The following is a 20,175-nucleotide window of genomic DNA, read 5'->3' as shown; positions in this document are numbered from 1 at the left end:
CTCAAATATACACCAAACGTAATGTAACGTGAGTAATAAAAGAACACAAAATATAAGCCAGTGGCAACCCTACCTATTTTTATTTATAATCTGTGCACCACCGGCTAGTTAATGTATCGCCCTGGTCATATTTAGCAATGAATGATTTTCAACTTGGAAGTGGCAACCCTATCATCAGTTTGTAACTGTGCAGTGTAGAAGTAACGACCCTAGCCGTCAGAATAGGTGACGGCCGTGCCTAACGCAATGATGATCACAATAGCTTATGTTATGCGTGTGACATTTACGCTTACGACTTATGTTGTAAGCCGGCTTGTATGCAGATTGCGGCTTGCAATTGGATGAATAAATTAGGTATTGTATAATAAACGTAACATTGCGGTCTTTGTTTTATAGTTTAAAGTAGGCGGTTTTCAGGCTTCGTTATAACAAATATTAAAATAAGGGGAGTAAATAAGCTTAATATATGTTAATTTGTCGGTCTATAGCTATTAGAAATTATATAATGATGGCTTTGGCGATACTAAAAAGTTTGACTTGGTCGTCTATAAAAAGTTTGAAATGTATAGAGTCTAGAAAATTACTAAAGAGCTGAATCATCTAACCTGTGGTTACTATGACGTAACTTTTTGGTGTAGTTTCACATATTAAATGTAGAATGTAATTACTTTTTAAAAAACGATTGGTAGTCTATGGCTTAATTATAGTTTTAATCTAGTACAGAGCATATATGCCAGTATGAATCTACGTTGAGATAGGAAAACAATAGGTTATTCTTCTACAAGTAATTAACCCGCTTCTCGAACAATAGATTTTGTTAACGTTAACAAATAGTAAGAGTGATTTGTTTATTTGTTTTTTTCTTTATGTTCATATCTATTACGTTTTAATTGTATGTTGTAAATTTAATTTGAAAATAATGTTTGTTTATCAATCTATTGTTTTGTAAATTCATAGTTTTTTTTTTCTATTTCTTCAATATTGAAGTCTTAATATTAGTATGAGTTTGTCGTTCCACAAATTGGAGAAAATAGGCAGTATTAACTTTTAAGTCACCGATTTTATAGATCTAATTCCGTTAACAGTACTTGCGGAGATAAGTTTAATTCAAAATCTTTAATCAATTTTTCACCAAAGAGGATTTAGTTCCGAAACAATCGATTACCATAGATAAAGGGTAAAAAATTACAGTAAACAAACTGGCAGGCTTGTGCCGTGAAATTTTAAAAAAAGAATCTCAACTGATTAAAGATCGCAACGCTCATTTAACGCTCCGATAAACGCAATTACGGGAACTAGGAAGCTCTCGTTTCGCGTTCACGTTTTTAATACGTCTTACAATTTAAAATTCGAATTATTGTTTAAATCTCCGCTACCTAGATTAATATTAAATGGTTTTATAGGAGTTTTGTTATTTGAATTTCGAATGTTTATCGCCGTATTTTATTAATAAAAATTTTGCATCTTCGACTGTTTAGATACAACTTATTTTAAGCGACTTTTGTTCAATTTTTGTCATAAAATAATGGAATCGTTGAAAATGTACTTAACATAAACATTTGTCGCTGGAATGGTACTCGAAACTTCGCGTTTGCAAAGCAATTATCCAGATAGCGTGTCGTTATTTGTTTTCTTCTTAAATTTTTACATGACTTTTTCATATTCATTCTGTTTTCTTGAAAAATACAAAATTTTCTCTTGGAGAATATTTTTGAATACATTTATTTGACAAATCACACAATACTTAGAAATTGAAATATTTTTATACATGCCGGAAACTGTGTAATAAATTCTAAAGTTCACATTTAAAACATTCATAAAGTTAAAAAATCGTGTCACGAAATATGGTAATTAAAATTACTTTATCAAAAACACGCATTAAAACTTTACGACAGGTAGACCTTTAAAGTACTACTTCTACGGAAAATATGAGAAATAATTATGTAGGATATATTTAAATAGTAACAGAAAAAAATATTTGTGATATTATTTACTACTGTTGCATTTTATATGTAATTAGTTTATAACCGTGACTTCGCCCGTGAGAAAAAGTTTTCCGGGATAAAAAATAACCTAGAGTACTTAAAAATAGCTTCTCATTAATGAAAGTTTTCAAAATCGCTTCAGCAGTTGCACTTATTAGCCCCTACAATATTTCCCCCTTTGTAATATTACTGTGTACTCACAAAAGACATTTTCTCTATAACGTCAAAACTTCTGTCTTAAACTTCAACCGTCAAAGAAGAATCTTCTCGAAATTTCCCATAAACACCACCCAAGACATTAACAAGATACGTTCCTTCGTCACTCAACTGTAACTTGTAAAATTACGGTACCATATTATATTGAGGGATGTTGCTTTATCTTTCAGTTTCTGTATCGTTAGACGAACAATAGGCGCAGCATCCTCAAGAAAGACCCATAGAGTTCGACGCTCCAACGCTTTCATTCACACACCCACAACATCATGCATTTATTCTCGAAGGGGTATGCAGAGGCGCAACCAGGGCACACACTTCGCCAAGTGTGTTTCGTCCCATGATGTGATAGGGGGTGAACCTATTGCCATATCGGGCACAAATTCCAGACTCCGGGCTGATACTGAGCAGAAAAACGCAAATATCATTTTGCCCTACCCGGGATTCGAGCCCAGGACCGCAGAGCGCTGTTGTACCGCGCATGCAGTACAATTGCGCCACCGAGGCAGTCCTTTCATTCATGAAGTAGAGATAAAACATGAACAAACTAGAACACAGAAAAAAATATCTATAGAGGTATTAATTGTGTAAATTCAATCTTTAATAAATTTTCAATTGATAAATTGAAAAAATATAATTCAAACCGAGTGATTTCTACGTTTATTTAGCTTGATATTCAGCAATTATATTTTATACCAGCTTTTGCGAAAGACTCCGCCCGCCTGAAGGAACTTTTTTCGGGTTAAAAGTACCGCTTGATATTTCCCGGGGTAAAAAGTAGTTTATAGCAGTCAGGAGTAATGAACCTTCCTATTATTGAAAAAAAAATCAATTTCGGTTTAGTAATTCGTGAGATTAGCCCGTTTATACAAACAAACACTTTAGCCTTATATATTAGTATAGATAATACAGTATAATATGTTGTTCATTATTGTCTATATGTTAGAAGAAATATTACTATAATTTGGCAATGACATTAGCCAATGCGATGAAAATGATAAGGTAAATAGAAATATAAATTATTCATTTGTTTACTGAGAAGATGATTGATTTATTTGTTTATATTAAAAAATAAGACGCAGTAGCTTTCGATTTGAATTAAAAAATATACTTACTTTTAATCTGTTTCTAAGCTGAAAAACTGACGCAATTTGATAAACTATCGAGAGAAGATTGGACGACATCCAATGCGTATTTCATTTTTAACTATCTTTAAGTCTGTTTAATAAACTATACGAGTTATGTGGTGATTTATGTATTCACGTCAAAGTAGTCTAAATTTATATATAACTGTGAATATGGGACTCCTTTATACGCTAAATACTAATGCCAAAAACATATTGGTTAAATATCAAAAAGGTATAATATCAATCTCAAACGTTGAAAAATTACCAAGTTTTTTTTCACACTTTACACACAATTGTTACAAATTGTGTGTTGTGATAAATATTTCCCCGGATAATAAGCCTATAGTATTCAGAAGTAGCTTTAGCTTTAGCGTTAGGTAATTATAATATCAGACCTGTATTATATACTGTCCCACTGCTGGGCACGGGCCTCCTCTACTACTGAAAGGGATAAAGGTCTTAGTCCACCACGCTGGCCTAGTGCGGAATGGTACACATTGCACATATCCTTAAAATTCCTATAAATAATTTCTCAGGTATGCAGGATTCCTAACGATTTTTTCCTTCTTCGTCAAAGCAAGCGATAATTCACAAAGAATAAACATAATTATAAAAAATTCAAAATGTGTCCTTGGGATTTGAACGCGGACATTCGTCTCGGCAGTCCGTTCCACACCCAACTAAGCTATCGCCACTTATTACTGTTCCATTTATTATCTACTATAAATTAAGTAACAACAAAAATACTCATTCTTTCCATTGCTTAATCATTATTAAAAGATAGGACTTATCCCATCAAATATATACCACAGATTTCTTTACATTGTATTCAACAAATGCCGCGCGATCTATACTGAAGTACTCTATTTAACTTATCATTTATCACATTAGTGTTTGCAGCGAGATAATGCTCAGCTTAATGCTCACACGTGTTTACTGAACAAGCACTTACATGATTCTGTCATTAAACACTGACGTCATGATACGTCACTAGTGTTGTAGTTCTATGAGAATGTTAAGCACTGGATTATTTTTAAAATATGAACCGTATTCCGTACCGATAATAAGTTTTATTTTTAATTGTACAAGATTTTTTATGTATATTTTGTTGACGCATCATTAACTGCTATTTTTTTATTTTAGTTTTATCGTTGCTGACATGTTCAAATTTCAGTGGTAAACTTAATTAAGTTTAGTTTTTTTTATATTTTTTTTTAAGCAAACCTTAGTGCATAAGTGTACATTAATAAAGAAATTTATTTGAAACTTCATATACAAAGTAACAAGGCACGCCAATTTAAAACTAGTCCCTCGCATCGACTCGCAAAGCGACGCTGCGAGAATAATTAAAACGTCAAAACTTGGATCAAATCGCGTCATAACCTTAGTATTGAAGTTTCAGCCATGCCTTACAATGCAATAGAAATTTCGCTGATGCCTGCATGGCGCGACCGCATCCCAGCAATTTACTTTCGATCACAAACCAATCATGGCGGTGCGACGTCGACACCGACTGCGAAACGCTTCATGTTTACGTTAAATTGGTACAGTTGTGTATACAAACTTGTATTTTAAAATGTTCGAGACAGAAAAATATTGCGAAGTAGCACAAATGGTTAGACGTGAACGGAAATGTAAATATTTTTTGACGCTGCACTAAAGGTTTGCGTTTACACATACAAATCTGATATTGAGAAAATTTTTGGTTTTGTTTTATGGAAGTATAAGTTGTCGCGGAATTAATTTAAAACAACGCGTGCATAATTGTGTAGAATTTATTTACATTCAGCGTCGGAAAATCTTTACTATGAATTGTTTGCATTTCATACATTTTTTATAATGCGACCACGGTAAGGTAACCCCGCTGCACCAGATAGTATGTAGAGTGGGATCCAATAGAATATTGACAGGCGAGAAATGATTACTCCTCGGCAATCGAAACAATTATGCCGGCCTGTTGGAACGGGATATACACAGGCTGATCCCGAAATGCGACACCTTTACGTGAGCTAATATGGCGGGTTTTAACACCTAATACGTACGTATGTGCGCTTAATATCTTTAACATTGATTCAGTGGTTTCGCACACAAAGAACTTTCCAGACTATAACCGTACAGCCTTTAACTAAATATAAAAATTAAATATCTTCCGCTTTATATAAAATCGCTTTTCTTTTCCATTTTAAATTACGTCAAACATATTTAGTATGAATACACTAATTTACTTGTCATAACAGTGATTCGCATGAGCTGCCAACCGCGTACCTTAGATTTTACTCATAAAATATTTATGTAAGGAAGCAAGCCTCAAGTGTAATAATATGAGGGGACTGTGTAGTACGCACCCCACTTTAAAATACCCGGACGCGTTATAATTTAATATTATTCCTTTAAAGAATAAAATAGTTATGAATGTATGTATTTTGAGTGATAGAGGGTTCGAAAATTAAATTTATGAAAAAATATGTTTCTAAATGGTTTTAAACAACCATAAACTATTACGTTAAGCAAATCGTAATAATAATTTTGATAATTTAATATCGAAAGTGTACGGAATGTGCATTATAAATTATAAAATAACATATACATAGCCTGTATGTTTTCTTTTTTTTATTGCTTTGAATGATGAGACGCGCTTGCCGTTCCCCTGATGGGAAGCGATACGACCGCCCATAAACAATAGAAACACCATCCAACACCTTGAATTACAAAATATTGTTTGGTATACTTTGTTGCTTGGTGGCAGATATAGACATTGCGGTGGTACCTACCCAGACGGTCTTTCACATATGAGTGGCCTACCACCAGTGTCTCTTTGTGTTTTCTCTATGACTTCTGTAATAAACTTTGATGGAACGGTTTATGCGACCAGTGAAACACTTTTATTGCTACGCAATTTCACACTTTCGTCTACTTCAATATAAGATCGCAATCATAATGTGATTTCAAATGAAAACTTGAATGCGTGTAAGGAAAAATTTGTTACCACGTATTTTATCATTAACCAGTCATGCAATCGCGATAAAGGTTATATCAGATGACTTTACTACAAACTTATTTTTTAACATAAAAAAGATAACACTTAATAAATTATTGGTATTTCTTTTTGTTTGTGTTATTTAATCACTGTTACTATTTGAGGTAATGTTACATTAAAATAGAAAAATAAATGTCTTTCTCTGCTCGTGAGATAAGGATTTCAAAAGCGTATGCAACGCATAGACTTTTAATAAGTATCCATAAGTCTAAATCTATCTCAGAAATTCGGACAACACAGCGTGAAATTCATAACATAACAATAACAAGATCAACTTTAAGTATTCCTTGTAATAACTACACAATAACTTTGAGCCAGGTTTTTCACACAAACTCGGATACCAGCTAGTTTTAATAAACTCTAGTAATCTATATATAAGTTGGACCAAAACGTTACGAGAGTAAACCGGTCGATGCAGTTCGCCGGCCGGATTAGACACAGTTTTAGAACTATTTCGGCATCGAGCGATATCTCGCCAGATTAATGAGAATGTCGAATATATTTAAACTAATTTAGTTCTTCGATCGAGAGAGAAGTGATTTTTATTTATTTATTGAGAATGTATCGAATAAGTGAATGTGGTTGTATTTTACTAGGAGTACAATGTTACAAAGTTAATTGTGTATTTATGTTAATAAAGAGGATTTTACAACAAAACAACTCAAAAATGGAACAAAAATCTATTTACGGCAGTATAAAAATACTTCGTTTTATTCCTCCTTCCAAGAATGTCAGTAATACTAGCAACAACTCGAATAGGAAATTAAACATATCCATATTTTTAATTGCGTCTGACTGTACCATAATGCAGGAAGCGTTGGCCGAAAGTATTACGCGTCTTTGGGTATTTTTTCCGCTCCCCTAACACTGGACCTATCAACAATTCAAATAGGAAATTAACAATATCCAAATTTTATTATTTTTAATTGTGCCTGACTGTACCATAATGTAGGGATCGTTGCCCGAAAGTATTACGCGTCTTGGGGTATTTTTTGCGCTCCCCTAACACTGGACACAGTGATTAGTCATATTTGTTCAGTGTAGCAAGAACAATAACACAATTAAAAATACATTTGCCCTTGTCTTTCGGCAGCTAATTACAGGAAAACATGCTCGAATGAATTTTAGGCGTAAAAACGTTTAGGTCGCTTGCAAATATTTAGCTTCTAAAATCGTCTTTATTGTTAAATTTAATTAGACAATGAAAGCGTATTAATGATTATAAACTTCAGGACAAATAAAATATTTATTAAATTGTTATTAAAATAATTGGTTTATATACATTTGTGTAAAATTATTATAAGGTAAAGGGACCACTGATGCCCCACTTAATTTTAAAGAATATAAAAAAGCTTTGATTAAATTGCGATACATGGCTTTATATTCTAAAATTTAATAATCAAAACTGACAAAAAGTCGTATTATAAGTATTTTGCCTTACAAAACAACCAAAAACATAGATGGTGGGCCATGTTAGAAACCGGGCTATCTTCAGTTACACTACCTTACTTAAATTTATATTTAAAAGGGTTTGTTAGAAGCTGTCCTTAACTTCAACTTCAAAGATCGACGCTTTTTTGTTGCGGTTTCAGGAATCCATAAGGTCGCAAAGCAAAGACCGAAGTAATAAAAGTAAGAGATTAGATTTATTCGTATTTATATATTTTGATATTATTTTATATTAAAGACATATTAAAATAACTGTCTGCTTTTCTTCGAAAACTCATTCGCTTTTAAGAACTTATAATAAATCCGTCTTCTGTAGAATCTTAGGTCAATGCTCCTCAATTTCAGTTTTACACACTTTCAATTAAATGTAAAACATTACGCGAACAAATGCTTCACACATTAGTCTCGTGTAATGAGTCGCTAAAAGAGAATTATACGCTACATTTGTCGTCTATTTGTAATTAAATGTGGGAATGTAATGGCTTTCTTTAGCCTATAAATAGAGGAGACAAAACAATATTCGAAATGTGATCTGTTTCAGGAAAGTACTTAGCTTGTTGCAATAAAGTCGATTTTCCGTTACATAAGAGGTACATTTTAGGACCAGTTAGTTCATTATGTCAATTTAATTTATTAATATTAAACTATATAAAAAAGGTGTATATTAGTCGCCTTTTCCCCGGTAAATGGCAATTTCTTCGCCCCCTTCTTTATGGGCTTAGCAGAGCTGGCAGAAGCCTGTGAGAAGTGTCTGCCTAGCCCTGAAAATAATTAATACGTGTTATATTATGTTAAAATACAAATAACTCCAAAAATATTAACACGCACTACAATTCTACATAATACCGTACACAAATAACTGTTTTAAATCCAATGAAAATCCGCTTAGCAACAACCACATTACAATGTCATCAAATGAAACCAACAAGTAAAGATAATGAGGATTTGTGTTTTACATAATGTCGATGAAGCCAAACCAGCGCAGTCGTGTGATACAAAATCCACAGCTATGTTCTATTGCGTGATTTTATGACTGTTAATGTATAGTTTAAATTGCTTTAATTATTTATTATTTTATAAAGAGGTTTTTTTTCATCAGCTAAGTTTAATAGTACTTTTCAATATATTTGTAGCATGCTAAGACAGACCAACTGACGGTCCCTTGAATAGTGAATCGTCACCGTTGTTTTTGAACATCCGCGTTGTCATCAGTGAAGCCGCTGCCTAGAAACAAAAAGTCAGAAACAATATTTGCCATTATCGGATCAACTCTATCGAATACTATTAAGACTTCCGAACCATAAGTCATATTGTAAATAGCTCTAGTTCGTAGCTTTATTCGTATTAAGTTCCGTGCTCGAATAAACTTCACGAAATATAAGTAGCATATATTTAGAAGTTGTTCAAATCGAGTTTTATATTTTAGTAATTACGCCATACATTCATACTTGAACGTATACTTATAATCGTATAGATAAATAAGCTTTATTCATCACGTAGGCGAACATAGTTGTACTTATAAGTCAAGGTATAATATTTAATTATTATCTAAATAAATAAATAGATAATTAATAAAAAAAATATCTATAAAACTAAACATACTGTGACTAACATAATTCAGTCTACATGGTAATCATTTAAACATTTTTATGAGACCCACATAATTGTATGTACGTGTTTTTCCATTCATTGTAATTTTTATAATGCGTTTACACGTAGCTGAAGTAGAAAGGTAAAAATTTCCACCATTATACTACCACTATAAAGTCCATTTCATAATTAACGTTACGTGTGTAATAAAGCTTTATTAGTATTGTAATAAACCGACTACAAACAAGTTCATGATCAAATTTTTTCCATTGTTAGACTAATGTACGCTTATTTAGTTTTTGAAGAGTTTATCGAACCTCCTTTTGGCTATGCAGTTAGGTTTAAAGTTATTTTTGAGCATTGATTAACTTCTTACTGTAATATATCAGTCACAGATCATAATAAAGTATCAATGATTTATCATTTACGTTTAATCGATCTAATTACATATCGATTGATTTTTTTAAAACGTATTCGATACGATGCAGAAATAATTTATATTTTCTAAAAAAATTACAAAATAGCTCCATCCAATTAATAAAAATTTTGTATTTTAACGTTTTTAATTTTATTATAAACAATTACGGGCAATTTTAGATATTCGCGTGCGAATGAAGTAAACATGGAATAACCGACAACCGACTTATTTGATCAAAGTGGAAATCACTCGAAAGTTTTCCGCGCTACTTGTTTCGAGTTCCTGTCAACGGTTCGGCTAATGCTTCCGCCGGCTTCCAATTTTAAACTTTTGATGGTGTTCGCGGGGGCAGGGGGAAATTTATGGGCCAACGTGCAGTCCAATGCGGCGATCAATTTTGTTAATTTCGTAAATTAACCGTTATCCAGCCAGTTTGTGTCACCTGAATTCGTTTCTTTTAAAATGACATGTCACTGTGAATGGCATTTATTTTATTCGATTCGATATTTAAAATCGATTTATATAGGCCAGTATTAAACGTGGCTTTAAAATCATTCTTGCCAATCTAAATAGTTCGGATAAACAACTTCACCACAAGAAATTGTGTGGATCAGTACAGTTAGAGTGAAAAATAACAATGGTAGAATCTCACGGTGCGAGTTCAATGTTCTTCACCCGTCACGGTACTTGCGTCGCTGACTGTACAAGATTAGCTTCCTTTCTAGTAGAATTACAAACAAACTGAACGCGGTCCATTAAGGTCATTATGCGATAACAAACTCGATTTAATGGTTTTCAATCGATGATGAATGTTAATTGATCAAGTTTTCTTTAGTTATCGAAATGCGAGTAAAAGAAACAGAAATATATTAAATTTTAAATGTGTGCATGAAATTACCAAAATATTGACAGTTGATGACAATACTTTAGCGGATTTGTGTATCAGGATAGATATATCGTATTTAACGTATCATTACTTGCTAGCGGACATTATATTTAGATTGTAGTCTGTACTTATTAAAATCAAGCTTCAGTTATCATTTTACAGTACTAGAATAAAAAAAAAATACTTTATTATTTTATCACACTATTCATAAAACGTATATCGATGGTTGAAAGGCTGATTGAATTGAGCGACATTTTCGAAAAATTTTAACTATTATAAAAAAACATAAAGAAGTGCTGATTATAAATAAGTTTGAAACGAAGTCAATAAGCCTCTCAACACCATTTATTAAATGGTTGTTCAATGAACCTTCTGTCTCCAGGGGCCAAGAACTGACACGCGGCGGCCGGTGTCCGTGAGCGCCGCTGTGGTCTCCGAGCGCACCTCGAGCTCCGAGTCTCGGGTGCCAGCCCCGCATGGACCGCCGTCATCGCCCGGCGCACCTGCCCTGGCAAGACGGGTCGCGGCCGCGTGCCAGGCCAGTCGGAAACTGCTTGAGGAGACGCTGGCGAAACCTGGTAAGTGATCTGTCTATAAATATGTAAAAAAAAATCCTTCTCTTTGATATGTATATTGAAAAAAGATGGCTTGCAGTTTTGGTCTTTATTTCTATATTGTAATAAGTTACCAAGTAACTCCATAGACTGTCTCAGTGTTATTGTCTTGCGTGCGTGGAACGACCCGGCCGCATAGGTCCCGGATTCGAGTTCTTGGTTGGGCAACGTGATTTTTTTATGCTCAGTATAAGCCTGGAGTCTGGAATGTGTGCCCTATATGGCGGTAGGCTCACCCCTTATAACATCATGAGATGGAATACAGAAGGCAGATAGTGGGTGTACCAGTTGCGCCTCTGCCTACCATTTCAAATAAAAAGGCGTGAGTGTGTGTGTTTTCATACAAACAATATATCAGTTCTAACCTGACCATCTAGGTCAAAATTATAAAAAATGCAACACTCCTATTATTATACGAAATTATAATACTAATGTATTCATTAGAGCTCATTTTGAAGTCTGAATTCATTATAACTCTATTAAGCGAATGTAAAAGCGTGTACAAGGTGGACGGACGACCTGGCTAAGGTCGCAGGAAGTCGCTGGATGCAGGCCGCTTCCAACAGGTCGACGTGGAGATCCTTAGGGGAGGCCTATGTTCAGCAGTGGACGTCCTGTGGCTGAGATGATGAAAAAGCGTGTTGAACCCACTTAGTATACATTATATTATACGGACATAGGAAAGTTACATCACTGCACCTAATGGTAAGGAGTATGGGTTCAGATGACGAGAGATGATTACCCGTCGACAGTCGACACAATTATGCCGGCCTGTTTGAACCGGATAAATACGATATACAGGCTGATCCCGGAACGCGACACACTTCTTTGGCCAATATTGGTTTTAACAGTTTGTGTACGGTGGAAGCTATCCTATAAAAAATATCATACTCGCAAAAATTACTAATTAAATTGTATATATTCTATAGACACGTAAATAAACATGAAATATTAAAAGGTAGATTTATTCCTTCATAATGGAACTGGAAACATCAGATCGAGGTCCCTATAGGTGTTTGTAAACTTTCATCCGTTGAATAATGGCATTGAATTTATTCTCAAGATTTTCACTAGTAAATGTGAGTTAAAAAATTGTAATCATTACCAATGGCGAGTAAATCTTTTGTGCAATAACTTTCATCATTGTAACCGAGAGAAAGTAGTGGAAATGTGAACAGAGGTGTGAAAGTACCCGCTTTAGATTTACCAGCTGGATAATTTAGTTTAAGTGATGCAAAAACAACTTTATTAGTGGTTTAATAACACCTTAATTTGATTATGACATCAACTGTTCTATTACGTCTAGATTATTTTAAAGGTTATGGAATATTATCTATAGTACTTCTAGATTATGTTGTAACTTATGGAATCATTACCTATAGTATATAAATACCATTTAGTGATATATAAATTATAATGTTAGATTTCAATAAATCGCCTTTTATATCTCATTTTTCTCCGCCTTAAGAGGCAACGCATTAACAATTACTTGCTTTATTCACTAAACAGCGGTAACCCTCAGACTGCTATAAAAAACGTCAAGCCCCAGTTAAAATAAATAAACCAGTCCAAGAATCGACAATAAGAATCCCTATGTCGTGAGAATGAGAAAATTCCCACTTTACCTGTACTTAATGCCTCACACGCCTAAGATCCGACCATTGATTTATTTTTAAGTCTTTTGACCGTGTCATGAGTCTTTGTATAAAGCTCTGAAGTATTATTTGAGTCTTTACTTCTCTATCCATTTAATTAAGTCTATCAAAAGAATAGGGTTTTTGAATATGTTCGATTTTGTGCATTTTTTAATAATATGTGACAGCAAATAGTACAAAAAAGATGTCCTGCTGCAATAACAGAACTAAAATTCGATAAAAAACGAGATAGTAATTCATATTTCAAATATAGCTACAAGCAGGAGTGGGCGCGAAGGAGGGTATCGCCTCGTCTCTTTCTTTCGCGCGCATCGTAATTGCTGATGACGTCACATCCAAGTATGTCGTCCCTTTTCTGTTTTTGACACTCACTCCTACTATCTAATTTCAATGGCTTATCACTTGTATATTTTTCAGCAGATTTCAAAGATTTCTTCTGATTTAGAATTTATTCGACATATTTTATAAAAGTTATAAATAAATATAAGTCATATACCCTATCGTAAACGTTTACTATCTTTCACTCCATTAGTTACACTCAGATTATTTTCTTCCACCTCGCAATAAGTAATTAACTTAAAACAAAAACTAGCGACATCGCACCTCATTAGCTGATTAAAACGTTAATTAAATTAGACGGATGGGGTTACAGAGTATATCTTGGGAAATCAAGCCATTTGCGGTTTGGCACGGTGATTTGGAATGGACGAAAGTTAGACCATCTTAAGTGAAACTATGTAATACTACTAGTTTGGTTTAATACTTGTTCATTGTATGGGTTTTTTGATTCAAAATGTGGATTGCAGTGGCGAAGGGTCTATTTGACCCGATTCCTGCCGGTGATTATGACTTACGATTAATTACGATTACGAAAGGGAACTTTCGTAATTTATGTAAAATGTAATTATCATTAGAACCTATATTATGTTATTATTACCTATATATTCTTTCGGGCTCTCTTTCGGAAAATGTCACCCCACGCTAACGGTGGATTGTATCATTTAGTTTCCTAGTTTTTGCAATGTCAATTAATTTTACCTCCTTTTCGTTATACATTTTACAAAAAAGGAGGTATAATCGATACTTTTTAATATCAGGCTACCAAAGATTTCAATATAGTAAAATTCGCATATTTAAAATCTGTTCATTCGATGTATGAATAAAATATGATTATCCTTGACGAGTCGACTCGAAAAAAGTGGATTGGGTTTGAATATCGCAAAATTTGGACACATGACTTTTTGCGTAGATTATTAAATGTGTATGCATTTGACAGCTAATATTTTATTCATTTAAACTTTTGCCATTGCGTTTGATATCTGCTATAATAAAATACATTTGCCAATAACATTACAGTTTTTAAGACAGTTATTGACTAGCTCGCCAGATTTTCACAAAATTGGTTTGATATTATTGTATTATTTAAATCATCTTTACAAAGCAAACTTCACGCGTTTCATAGTAAATTCTTACATATACGTAACTCAGCAATAATGTAGGGCCACATTAGTGAAATACTTCTACAAGTTCAACATCAAAATTCGTCAACCTTACTATTACATCAGTCATACTAGCGAAACAGAATGACGACTTTATTCTCATAACTTTATTACCAATATGGGCATGCAAAAATCCTTTCTATCCACAATATGCACGTTGGTTTTCGCATTACTCTTTGTAACAGATGATAAAAGGACATCTGAACAATAAAGCAGGACGCTGTATTGAGAGTCATGTAAAAATATCTCAGACAATAGAGTCTAGACCGGTCCCGTTTGATATTAGATGGTTGCGTTGGATTTGTTTTGATGAATATTTTGGAAATTTATGATCCCATTTGGCCATCGAATGTGGAATTACAATTTAAAATATCTACAAGTTGGAATTGGTCTAGATTTAGATAGTCAATTCTGTTTAAATGATAACAGTATAAAACGTCTAATAAAATGTTGAAGGTGGTCTAGATCAGGAAAGTAAATTGTGCTGAAATGATGTATAAAATCTGCCTAAAGCAATAAACTATGTACGTATACGAGACATAATAAATTATATGTCTATTATTGTACTCATCAATCAAATACTTTGACATTAGAGACAAAAAGTATAATTTAGAATTCGCTTTACGTGACCACTTTACTAGATATATAGTCATGCAAAATCGATTCATAAATAGCGATATGAATAGCGATTGTTCAAATATTATCGATGATGACTTGCAACTTAAATTGCGCAAGAAAATATCTAATTTATTTACGCATATTTGTGTGTGAAAGACTCTAACGACAAGGGAGGTCGCGAGAACTAGAATGATTTAACTTATAATAAAAAAAAAGTGCAATACAGTATTTATGTACTTATTAATATGCCCAAGAAGGAAAAACGAGCACAAAATGGGACCAAACTGTTTATCAAAATGTAATGTTATTGCTGGGCTCCGTAATATACAACAAATGTGATAAAGATCATTTAAAAAATGTATATTATTTATATTTGGGCTTTTCTTTCCTTGAAACTTAACTTACTTATAAAATGTGGTAGCATATCAAGTTATAATATATAAAATTTGAATAATTGAATCGTTGCGTCATACTAAAAAAACCGTTCACAGCAAATTTAACAGAAAGCCCAGAGATCATAAATATAGTAGTAGTATTATTTATTTTTTTGACAATGGTTCCTGCACAGTTATGCAGCTTGGGATCTAAATTTTGAGATTGTATTTGTAACATCAAAAGTGTTTGAATATGAATAAATTTATCATCGAAATGAAACTATTTTACGGATTCACATTCGACCATTCGTGTAAACATAAGTAATCGTTATAAATTTGCCATGATATGACAACATAATACAAATGCTTCATTCGTGTTAATTTACAATTGTTAAATCAGAGCCAGTTAAAACAAGGTTCATGAGATCACTTTTAAGAGTTTTATTGAAAAATGTCAGGGGATGTCATCACGTTATATAATACTGTCCCACATCTCTCTTGATTACAGTAGGTGTAAACGGCACTAAAAATGTCATATTTTACGCACCTACACACGTTCAACAAACTTTATTAGAACAGAATAATACGGAAGAAATACAAAAGACTAAACCAATTAAACCAGCAAAACACTGTTTTAACTGTTTTGCTACATAACCAAGTAAATCTGCTGTAACCTTGAAAAACAGTTGAAGTGCTCAAGGTCTTATGAGTTCGTTACGAGTAAAAAATTCTGCCGTGACTTCCTAGAGATTCACGCAAAAAGATGTACATTGTAGATTGTGTACTTTATATACCAAGGATATCATGAATAAATGGCTGTTGATGTACTAAATATTCGCTAGTAGTTAGTATGCATGAATCAAACAGGTTTAAAGAACGGAGCAACTTGCTGGTGGTAGGATATATTTTATATCCGCCCGAATACCGACCACCGTACACAAGATGTTAAACCATAGTGGCCCACATGAGTGTTGCGTTCCGGAATCAGCCTGTGTATATCCGGTTCCAAAAGGCCGGCATAATTGTGTCGATTGGTGAGAGGTAATCATATCTCATCAGTAGACATTCTATTGGACCCTACTCCACTTACTTTCAAGTGTAATGGGGTCCCTTACCCGAGCTCGTATAAAAAAAACTTTGGTGTGCTTGTAACATAACTGTTATCCAGGGCGATGTCACAATCACATTATTAGGTGGAACACCAGTTTTATATCCGTTCAAAAATAAACTGAATGGTCCCCTGCACTTAGTAGTTTCAAGTAGATGCACAAACATATTTCATCTAATAATATTGAAGGCTCACAGTGAAGTCGACAGTAAATCCGATCCTAAGTAGTGTTTTTGCGGTACGAAAGACTTCATACAAAGGGTTGTCCCGTCTCCAGCTACATTAATGAAGCTAGTCTTACTGCCAGGATCAGTTGCGCAAAAACATTTTAAGGTCTTTGAAGACTAAACATGAGTAGTGAGCCCTCTAAACCCTGCAAATTAATAGTTTAAAGCAATATCTTCCAAGCTAAGACATTAATACATTTTATAAGCAGGAAGGTTTTTTAATGGTAGACATCTTATCTTCTGTCTAATCCAGAACAGTTAAGTTTTGTATGTCACTGCTATGCGATTTCGACTTTTTGAACCATTAGAAATTAATTCATAATGCTCAGTCAATTTTAATTTCACTGTAAAATACGATTTATATAGGTACGTTGCTACTTGGTTATATATAAAATAGTGGCGATACTCGCATTCCAGACACATAGCATTTAGAATTGGAAGTATATTGGGGAATAAATAAAAAAAAAAGTAGATGGAACTAAACCATGACCATATTGTAGTCCTTATGTATAGAAGTAAATAACGTAATGGTATTTTTTGTGCGCACAGTAATTAAAAACTATTTATATATAATTCTCAAAACGCCTATGTTTCGTTCATATTTCATAATTATACACTCATTTGCTAAACATTCAGTTTTTTTTTTACTAAAAGTGAACAGTTTTGTAATTAGCATATTTCTAACAACCGGTGCTATCGTAAGACGATTATTATGCTTATGCGATTGCACCTAGCTGCACAATGAAGTAAAACTCTAAAAAGTATGCCATTTTAAATATTCTTTAAACCAGCAGGAAAATAAAGCGTATTTCGCATATTTTGATGACACAATATTCCTAAAATTTTAATGCAGCCCTTAAAAGTTTACTATTGTTTCTCTACAACGAATACTTCGGCCGATGCATATTAAGACAATGGTTTTTCCATTTTATGATAAACGATACATGCAATAATAAATGTACTACCTCGAAGATAATTGCGTATTCCAATGACTCATACGCGACATTATCATTATGCCAAGCCGCGGGCATTTTTCACTTTTTTGGCTTCCGTAATCGACATGGCCGCTGATAATTACGTTTCTTGTACTCTGTACCAGGAATATGAATTAAATTATTTCTCGAAAACCATATAAAATACCGCATCAAAAAACGCATCGATTGTTCGTTATTCAATTACCCGAGGCAATAAATTGCAAACAGTTGCATGGTGATATTAAGAGTAAAATTTAATTGTCCCGAAATTCTCTTATTGGGGTATTCTTTGTTGGTGATATTAATTGATCAATTTAATATGTAACATCAAATACAAATGGCTTAATAATTCAGTGCAAACGAAATATTTTTCCTTCCTACTATTTATTAAGGGATTTCTTGGTCACTTGGTATTCAACAGAATATACAACTACTACTTGTATATGATATTCATGTATTCATATGCCAGTCATGTTTTGACTACATCGTAAATCAAATGAAAACAGAACGTGTAGCTAAATCGGGAGTCTTATAACTAACTGATTTTCCTCTTTCTGCTAAGCGATACTCAGAATTACGGCCTGTTTCAAAAGGTAAATGATCTTAACCGAATGAGAATAAATGTTTACCGTCTAGTGCTTACGAATTCTTTATTTTGATGGTTGATTCTGATCTGAAGTTTAAAATTATGGTTTTTTATTAAAATCAGTCTGTAATGAATTATTGCTTGCTGTTTCCACGACGTTTGTGACAAATGAAAAAGTCTACCTTTCCAATACCTTTAAACTGCAACTTGTCAATATGTCTAGGAGTTACACCGCCTAGGGATTGAAAATTTGATTCAATACAAGTATTTCCTTCTACAGGAACCCCACCGACGATAGTGCAACCGCCTAATGGTGGTTACTGGGTGGACGGCGTGGACGACAACCCGCCAGATGGCGAGGATGCGGAACACCGCGCCCAGCCCGGCACGCCGCGCCAGACCGGCCGGCGGCACACCATAGACACCGACGACACCGCCAAGTATTACAGGCGCTTCTTCCTTGGCAAGGTGAGTTTACCTAGGGCTGCCAACTTCATTTTATTACCGGTGTTCAACGAAAATATCTGTACTTCAAAAACATCCGATACAAAGTTTTACGGCACTAAAACTGGTTAATTTTATTAGCTACATTATGCGTCAATCTATACTCAGTAATATATAATTATCCTCACATAAGTCTATTACTAAGAAGAAAATACATTTGGTACATTATAATTTAGAGATTTAAAAGTACGAATGATAAATACACCTGAAAAATCTTTGATATAAGTTATAATTTATAGAATATTTTTCTATACAAAGGTAGCAACCCTAAGTCGGATACACGTGTATTTTCAATACAAACAAAAATAGATCTAGTGATCTGAATATTCGAGAAGCTCCATCCAGTTCCTTCTAAATAGTGTTAGTGAGTTTGGCATTCGGTTGCAATTTCGAAACGTTTTAGATTGTCGTTAAATGTCAGCTGGTACTCTCCAGACGTAAGCCTTATATATCAGCGATAGATTCCAATCTGTCAACGCAGCTTTACTACACTATCCCGTAGACTTTGCTCAGAAATTACCTTAATACAGCGTTAGTGCAGTCAGCATAAATATTAGGAATTTGGTTTTTAGAATGCTACGTTTCTTTTAATGTTTTGTGTAAACAAAAATCTTTTAAACTCTCCTATCGGGCGTTCATTATATCTCCAATTAAATACCTACCTCATGATCAATATAAGTAGGTAAAATTTTACACGAGGAACCATAGAAATTAGAAACCATCAACTCGGTTTCGATTCTCTTATCAAAAAATCAGTAGCAAAATTCACGTTCTCGTCAAATTCACAAGAAATATCAAAGACCGGATTATTAACAGATCACTTCTAAGTTCAACGACAGAAGATAATATGCAACTTGTAAAAAATAATAATCACGATATAATTGATTACGTGACCGGTGCACTTTGGTCAGAAGTTGAAGAACGTGAATAAAACGCGGCGTCGCATTGGATGACATTTGCGCGCCACGCTGTCTGCGAGAAGAAAATAAATCCGCGACGAGCCAACCGTTCCGTGCCAATTGTATGCACGCTTTCACATGTTCTTTTTGCACTTGGCGATTTGAAGCACGCCGAGTTAAACATACTTTGATTACTAACAGCTCGTTTTGTATTCACGATTGTTTTGATAATTGAATTCTAAACGTGAATCTAGTATTTACTTGACTCGTTGAATGTTTTGAACACGATGTGATTAATGTATAGACTTCGATTTGAAAGTATTTTGAATGCATTAAGCAAAGTTAATGAGTTTTTCAAGGCACTAGCCAAAAATACATGACACAAAATTTGCATTTTCGAAAAAAATATATA

The 20,175-nt window shown here is 33.7% G+C and overlaps 1 protein-coding gene across 1 annotated transcript in view; it reads left to right on the top strand.

Annotated features, from left to right (window-relative positions):
* Positions 1-20,175, top strand: part of LOC115455789 (rap1 GTPase-activating protein 1) — a gene marked incomplete at its 5' end in the record, with an annotated part of 50,764 nt that overhangs the window by 10,420 nt on the left and 20,169 nt on the right. The window contains 2 exon segments of the mRNA XM_030184496.2: positions 11,088-11,283; positions 18,641-18,828. Coding sequence (XP_030040356.2) covers positions 11,088-11,283; positions 18,641-18,828 — 384 coding nt within the window.

This window comes from Manduca sexta, chromosome 10 (assembly GCF_014839805.1).
Source record: "Manduca sexta isolate Smith_Timp_Sample1 chromosome 10, JHU_Msex_v1.0, whole genome shotgun sequence".
NCBI classification, from domain to species: Eukaryota; Metazoa; Arthropoda; class Insecta; order Lepidoptera; family Sphingidae; genus Manduca; species Manduca sexta.
Note: the sequence above shows the minus strand (reverse complement) of the source record. Positions and strands in the feature narration are given on the sequence as shown.